Genomic DNA, 7,918 nt, shown 5'->3' on the forward strand with positions numbered 1-7,918 from the left:
CTCAGCTCCGGCAGAGCCAGGCCAAGGGGCAGCAGCGATGCTGGGGGCGGCGGCAGCCTCACGGCAACCAGGGCAGAGCCAAGGCCTCCCCGCCCACACGGGGCAGGAGCTGTCGTGCCTTTGAATTTGCACCTCCCTCAGAGCCGGGTTAAAGTGACCAAGGAAATGATTATTAACCCCTCTTCCATAGTGTCACCTGGACACAGTAACTCCAGCCTGGGTGACTTCAGCCTCCTCTTTCCCCACTTCCCAAATTCAGCTTCTCCCAGAGATCCAGGGGCAGCTGCGTCTCTGGGGAGATGCTGGTGGCTTCAGGGTCACACCTCACAGACTCAGGTCCCCGTCGGAGCCACCCTGAGTGACGGCGGCTGAGCAGGCGCTCGGATACCCGCGGGCCAAGTCTGCGAAGCGGGCGCCACTGCCATGCCCCAGGTGGTCTGGCTGGTGGAGCAGGAGATGCCATGGGGGAGGCAGGCCCCTCACGTCAGCCCCTCCGCCCTGGGCCGGCCTCGGTGAAGTGGGCACCTCCACTGGCCCCCTGGGCAGGCTCCATGGCCTTTTCCGAACTCCCGGACTGAGTGGGCAGCCTGGGCAGGTTCCAGGTTCTCCAGATGGTGGCCCTCCTGGACAACAGCACTACCCAGGCCAGTGTCCCCGGGGCCCTGGACCCTGAGGCCCTCCTGCCCGTCTCCATCCCACCGGGCCCCAACCACGAGCCCCACCAGTGTCTCCGCTTCCGCCAACCACAGTGGCAGCTCCTGGACCCCAAAGCCACGGCCACCAACCGGAGCGAGGCTGCCACGGAGCCACGCGTGGATGGCTGGGTCTATGACCGCAGCACCTCCACCATCGTGGCCAAGGTGAGGGCCTCCCCCAAGACCCTCCCCAGGTCCTAGCACCTTAGAGGCCAAAGTCACAGATCACAGTTGGCTGGACTCAAAAATGGCCCAGTCCTGGGAGGGACCCGCCAGCCCTGGCCTCCACTCTCACAGGTGGCTTCTGGCTCCTCCTCGGCCACATTGCCCTACAGGGATTGGTGGCAGGAATGAGCCTGCAGACGGACACTGTCCCCAGGCTGTGGCCGAGCGGGTGGTACTAGAGCAGGTCTGATGGCCAGGTGGCCCAGCTGCTGCAACTCAGGCAGCTCTCTCCACCCAGGAGTCTCAGGGGACTCAGGGGAGAGTCACTGGGTTCCCAGAGGCAGCATCCAGCAAATGTGGGAGAGCGGGGGAGGTGGCCCATCCCAGCAAGCGGGAAGGGGCCCCTCTGTGGAACGGGAGGGAAGTGGCCTCAGGAAAGCGGGGAGGAGGTGCCAGCGTGGGGGGGCTGCTGCGGAGGGGTCAAAGCAAAGGAGGCAGGTGAGCCCAGAGAGGGCTTGATCCTGGACCTGTGGGCAATAGGGAGCCATGGAGGGGCTTAGGCAAGGGGTGACAACCCCAGAGGTCACCAGGCCGGCCACCCGGCCCCAGTTCCCTGGGCCTTGCCATCTGGCTCCTCTGCCCCCTCCTGCCCCTCCCACCTGGGCTATCCAGCCTCCTGAGCTCAGATCCTCCTCCTCTCCCAGCAGGGGGACCTGATGTGTGACTCCAAGGCCCTGAAGCCCACGGCCCAGTCCATCTACCTGGCCGGGATCCTGGTGGGAGCTGCTGTGTGCCGCCAAGCCTCTGACAGGTGAGGCCCCCTTTCCCCTCACTGTCCCTGTGCTCCCAGACTCCTGGCCCTGACTGGCCCTGACCTTGGCCTCTTGCAGCCGGTCTGGGGAGAAAACTCCGCTTGCAGCGGGAACACCTGTTCCCAGGTCTCGCTCTGACAGCCTCCAGCGGTGCCGCCGAGCAAGGCTCAGCCCCTCTCGGGGCCTCGGTTTCACTGACCCTCCTCTGCGGCTGTGAAGGGTCATTGCCCTCATCAAACGTTCACTGCTAAAACCTGCTCAGCAACGTGCCTGCCTTCCGCTGCTGCTTGGCTGTCCCTGCTGACAGGGAGCTCACCCCCTGCCCAGCGCCTTCCCTCCTGCCTGGGCCGCGGGGGCGCTGCCCACGAGCCCTCCCTCCGCGGACGCAGAATGTGGGTCTGGCCCTGAGAGGCACTTTAGCACCGCTATGCTCAGCGGGCGAGCACAGGGGGGGCACACCACGGACCCGGCCGCCCTCCCTGTGTGTGCGCCGCAGGTTCGGACTCAGGCTGGCGCTGACCTGGAGCTGCCTTCCGATGGCCATCTGGGGCACGGCAGCCGCCCCCCCCCACACCTTCCCCGTGCACTGCCTCTTCCGCTTCCTGGTGGCCTTCGCCGTCGTGGGCGTCATGACGAACCCCGGCACCCTCCGTAGGTCCCCTGACCCGGGCCGTGCCGGCGAGGCTCGTGCAGGCTCCCAGGCTGACCCACTTGGTCTCCTTGCAGTGACGGAGTGGACATAGGCGCAAGCCCGTGCCTTGGCAATGACTTTGAGAGCCCTGGGCTTCAGCTTAGGCCAGGTCCCGATGGCCGCAGTGGCCTACGGCGTGCGCGACCGGCCGCCGCTGCAGCTGGCGGTCTCTGCCCCCTTCTTCCTCTGCTTTGTGTACTCCTGGTGGGTGCTGCCCTTCCCCCTCCTCGGAGGAGACACTGCCCACCCTCCACCCGGGGCGCAGAGGGCTGGGGTGCAGGAGGCCGGAGGGGAGCCACAGGAGCCTGGCACAGCCACAGCTCACCCACTCAACCCAGGGCTTCTTCCCCTGCTCCTCCCAGGTGTCTCCCTCCCCCTTCCTTCCCATCACCTCTTGGCCCTTTCCCCTCTCCTGTCATTACCTGCCTTGGCATGTGTGCCTCCAGGCACGTTTTCTGAGCCCCTCCTTCGTGCCAGGCAAGGCAGCACTAGGCCAGATGGGGGGATGGGATGCAAAGATCCAACACACACACACACACACACACACACACACACACCACTCCCAAAACACAGCCACAGTCAGCCTTACCTACTGACATTATTGCTAGAGGACAAGGACGACAACTCGATCGTCAGAGGGGTCCCTGGTTCCTCCACACAGGGCTGACACACATGGGAGGTTGGGAAATGTCTGCACTGCCCTGAAATAAAGCAGGCATGGCCCTTACCAAGCTCCTGGCACATAGTAGGTGCACAGTAAATATTTGTTGGATGGATGGAGAGATAGATATATAGATAGACAGACAGACAGACAGATAGGTGAGTAAATGGATGGGTGGATGGATGGATGAATAGGTGGGTGGATGGACGGATGGATGGATGGCCCTTCAGGGTAGGGCTGAGCCTCGCTCATCACATATATATAGGCCCAGCACCTGGTAGTCGCTTGGCCATTGCAGCCACCGCAGAAAGGAGCACAGCAGAGGCCCAGTGGAGGACGGGGCACCTGCACCCGCACTACAAGGAAGGCTGGCTCCACAAATCTCTCCCAGCCCAACAGCTTGGAGCAGAAAAGTTCTTAATATGGAGCCTTTAGCAACTAACTTGCAGTCACTCTCCAGAGCAGGAGGCAATCACATCTCACGCAGTGGCTCTGAGAGGGGGCACTCGTACCTGACAGGTGGCCTTCTGGGATGGCGGACTGACCCCCATAACAAGAGGGTGAAGGGCAAACGTCAGTGATGCAGATTCCCGGGCACCCCTCCTGGCTCTCTGATGCTGATGCTGACCCGCGGGCTGAGCCCCACTTTCCTTGGCAGACGGGCCCACACGGGTGCTATGTGCCCACCGGTATTCATTACTCCACTACCTCATCACGTCAACAAATTGCCACTGAGCGGCACCCTGGCTGGGGGACTGGCTGGTGCCGGGGTGCCAGCGATGAGCAGGACGGCCAGGGTCACGGCCCACGCAGAGCTCGCAGGAAATCCCCTACATCACGGCATCGCAAACCACGCTTAGGATCCGACGCATCAGTGGGGGATGCGGACCCATCTGAGGATGGGACCCCCCTGGCCCCTCAGCTCCAGCCAGCTCCTCTGCCTCTCTTCCAACCCAATTTCCCTTCGTGAGAAGCGTCTGCACACACACCCACACCCACACACACGCACACGCACACGCCCACTCCAATGTCCCTGCCGCCCTCTCTCTGCTCCCCTCACTCGGCCCCTGCACAGAAGGGCACCGATGCTCTCTCTCCGGGGACCTCACCTGCTCTCGCTCCAAACGCTGCAGGCCCCCAGCCCCCTCCCCGTCCTGCCGCTCCCCAGCCTCCAGCCACCTGCGTGATGTCCCCATTGCCAGTGTCTCGGCATTACGAACACAGCATCTCCTTAGCCCTGCTCCTCCCCAGGGCCTCCCCCACGCTGATGGCAGGCCCCCACCCACAGCCACCGGAGTCAGAGTCGCCCTGACACCTCCCTCTCCCTCACGGTTGCCGCACCCCAAGTCCAGCAGGGTCTTGCCAACTCTACCTCTAATGTGCGCTTGCGTCCCCCTCTCTCCCCTGCTCTGCAAACCCCCAAGGACCTCAGGGACCCGGTGGCTCTGTCCCCCGACCTCAGCCACCCTGAGCCTCAGCTGCCAGCGAGGCCACTCCTCTGGGCAGAAGGGGACAGAGGGGCAGTGAGGCTCATGCAGGCCAGGCCCTGGGGACCACAGGCAGCGTCCGCCTCCCACTTTCCTCCCTCCCCCACCCCAGGTGGCTGGCAGCGTCAGCACGATGGCTCCTCGTTACGGGCAGGCTGGAGAGGGGCCTGCGGGAGCTACAGACGGCGGTTGCCGGCAACGGGAGAGGGCAGTGGGGGGCGCACTGACCATCGAGGTGAGGCGGGGCTGGGCCTTCCCCAGGATTCGACCCTCAGACCCTCTCCCTGTCCCTGCACAGGGCCCCTGGGAGACCGAAGGAGGGCCCTGGGCCCCCAGGCTGAGGGTCTTAAGGAGGAGGGCCAGACTGGTGCCGCGCCCCGCCCCCACCGGCTCCGGTCTTGCTCTCAGCCACGCAGGAGGAGCTGAGTGTGGGCCAGGCTCCTGCCAGCCTGGGCACCCAGCTCCGCACGCCTGGACTGGGCCTCCGGTACTCTACCTCCACGCTGTGCTGGTGGATGCCACTTCGACCCCCCCACCCACCACACCCGGGCCCCAGCCTTTGCCTCTGGCCAGCCCTCGGGCTGCCAGCAGCCAGGGAACTTGGAATCAGAGCTCTGGCTGGCATCCAGCCAGGGAGCCTCTGCTGCCTCTTCTGTTGGCCCCACTGGCCTGAGAGGGCCTCCAGGACCAGGCCTGCAGCACTGGTACCCCCTTATATCAGTCAGGCTCCCGTCAGGAAACAGCCCGGCTCAGGTGGGCTCAGGTCGGGGAGAGAGTCAATAGAAGAGATTAATAAGGAAGATTCATAACAAAGGTGCTGGGAGAGCTGTAGAGCCCCTAGGCAGTGGAGGCAGTCAAAGAATTCAGTGGCAGAAAGGCACATCCACCCTAGTTTGGAAGGACTAGAGAGGAGGGAGAGGTACTATCAGAGCCCGGGAGCCAGGGTCACCTGGCAAAGACTGACACCACTGAAGCCACAGAGAAAGGGGCTGCTCAGTGGAAGCTGGAGCCATGGAGGGGACACAGCCACTGCCCGACCTGGCACCCAGAGGTGGGGAAGGAGCAATACCCCAGCTTCTCCCCTGGTCCCGCCTCCAGCCTCTCACCAGTGCCTCCCATTGGCCAAACCTCACGAGGAGTGGCATTGGCAAAGGAACCTGGGAAATGTAGTCTACAGAGACCCCCCCCCTCCCCACCCCACCCCCCACCCCCACCCCCACCCAGCGTACAGAGCCAGCAGGAGGAGGGTGGAAACAGGTCTGAGAACAAACCAGCAGCCCAATCCCCAGGCTGACTTCACCTGCCTGCCCCCACCCCCCAGGTTTGCCTTTGGTTTCACCTTCTGCGACCCGGCCCTGGACCTGCAGGACCTAGGCGGCAACATCTTCCTGCTCCACGTCCTCATCGGGGTTGTTGACAGCCCAGCCAAGACAGGCACCCTGCTGTTGCTGAGCCGCCTGGGTCACCGGCCCACACGGGCGGCATCCCCGCTGCTGGTGGGGCTCTGAATCCTGGCCGACGTGCTGGTGCCCCACGGTGAGCGGGCAGGCTGGGTGCACATGGCTGTGGCCAGAGGCCCCCTACCGGGGAGGGCTTAAGCCACAAACAGAGAACCCTCGTCCGCCTCGTCAAGAGGGCATTGGACGAGAGCAGGGCCCGGTTAGGAAGGAGGCTGCCGGGGCGTCTGGGAGAGATGGTGGTGGCCCGCACTGGGCAGCGGGTACAGGATTGGATGGAGGGGGCAGCATCATGAAAAACCGTGGAGACAGAATAAGAACTCAGTGATGGATTGCAGGGATGTGGGAAGGCAGAGAAATGGAGGGGGTCAAGGAGGACTCCCAGGGTCTGGCTCTGGGTGTCTGGGTGGGAAGCAGACTTGGGGGGCAGGGAATGTGGCCATGAGATCACTTAGGACACAGTGCATGTGTGGTATTTGGGGACACCCAGGTGGAGGGGACTAGCAGACACTTGGAAGGTCATGGAGAGACCCCGGGGCCTCCTCCAGCAGCCCCGCTAACCCCATCTCTATCCACAGAGGTGGGGGCCCTGTGTTCAGCCCTGGACGCACTGGGGCTCGGCGGGGGGGCCGCCTTCACCTGCATCACCATCTGCACTGGCGAGATCTTCCCCACTGGGCTCAGCTGAGGACGGGGACATCTGGGCTGGGAGGGTGCCGTGGGGGTGGCCTCCCCCAGACCGGATGTTCGTGCCTTGAATCTCTCTTTCACGTGGTCTCAGGGCTGCCCAGTGCATCCCAACCCAGCCTGACCCACTGCACCTCTCTGGGCTGAGTGGGGCCGGGCCAGAGTGAGAGGCCAAAGCCATAGGCAGGCAGTGCGGCCCCTCACAGGTGCATCTGTGCGGGCAGGGTGACCTCAGTGGGCATGGGCCAGATGGCAGCCCGAGGGGGAGCCATCCTGGGGCCTCTGGTCCGGCTGCTGGGTGTACACGGTGCCTCCCTACCCCTGCTGGTGTACGGGGTGGTGGCAGCGCTGAGCGGCCTGGCTGCACTGCTGCTGCCCGAGACCCAGAGCCTGCCACTGCGTGACACTATCCAATATGTGTGGAGCCAGGGAGTGGGCCGTCCCCTCCACCCTCCGGAGAACCCCAGAAGAGGGCAGGCCCGGCACCCACCCCTACTGCTGGACAGAGGGAGAAGCAGAAGCCCAGAGAGGGATAGGACTGGCCCAGGGTCACACAGCCCATCTTTGGGAGAGTGGAGACCAAGGGCTGGGTCTCCCGGCTGACAGTATGGACTTGGTCCCCTACCCTTCATTCCACCATCTGAGACCTAAATGCCCTAGCTACCCCCAGCTCCACCTCCAGAGACATCAAGGGGAAGGGAGAGCGTAGGACTTTGTGGGGGGGAGAGCTGAGGGTGTGACGGCTGTGCTGGAGGTCCTCACAGGCCCCAGACTCTACTACTAAAGCCCCTAGACATCTATCAAGGCTGTCACTGCCCACCCATCCCCCATGATGTGCTCAGGGAGCTCAGTCCTGGGCCCCTGAGAGCAGGGCAGCAGTATCTCCTAAGTCTTCAGGACGGACACATGTCAGGGGTCAGGCGTGACTTGCACCCACGAGACATAACCCCTCCGTGCCTTTCCCGAACGGGGCAGTAAAGAAGGCGACACACGGCACCCAGGGGCGTCCTGTTCTGAAATCCGCACGATTTTAGGCCTCCCGGGAAGCCTGCGATGGGATGGGAGGAGGAGGCTCTTCTCTGCGGAAGGAGAGCAAAGGCCTCGATTTCCGGAGGGCCGGGGGGGTGGGGGCTGCCCCTCCAGCCGAGCCCAGCCTCTCACTATCTAAGGAGCCGCCTTAAACACAGCAGGGGCAAAGGAAGGTGTGATTGGCGGGACGCTGCCCGGGACACCATCACCCGACCGACCCTCTCTCGAGGCTGC

At 64.0% G+C, this 7,918-nt stretch overlaps 1 protein-coding gene across 1 annotated transcript; it reads left to right on the forward strand.

The window, feature by feature from the left end:
• Nucleotides 1–551: 551 nt before the first annotated feature.
• Nucleotides 552–7,689, forward strand: SLC22A12 (solute carrier family 22 member 12). The gene is given in 10 exon segments (XM_024133453.1): nucleotides 552–860; nucleotides 1,568–1,671; nucleotides 2,169–2,323; nucleotides 2,399–2,567; nucleotides 4,624–4,724; nucleotides 4,884–5,022; nucleotides 5,833–6,047; nucleotides 6,547–6,649; nucleotides 6,877–7,094; nucleotides 7,631–7,689. Coding segments are annotated over 10 exon segments (1,572 nt in total).
• Nucleotides 7,690–7,918: the final 229 nt, after the last annotated feature.

This window comes from Physeter macrocephalus, chromosome 16 (assembly GCF_002837175.3).
Source record: "Physeter macrocephalus isolate SW-GA chromosome 16, ASM283717v5, whole genome shotgun sequence".
NCBI classification, from domain to species: Eukaryota; Metazoa; Chordata; class Mammalia; order Artiodactyla; family Physeteridae; genus Physeter; species Physeter macrocephalus.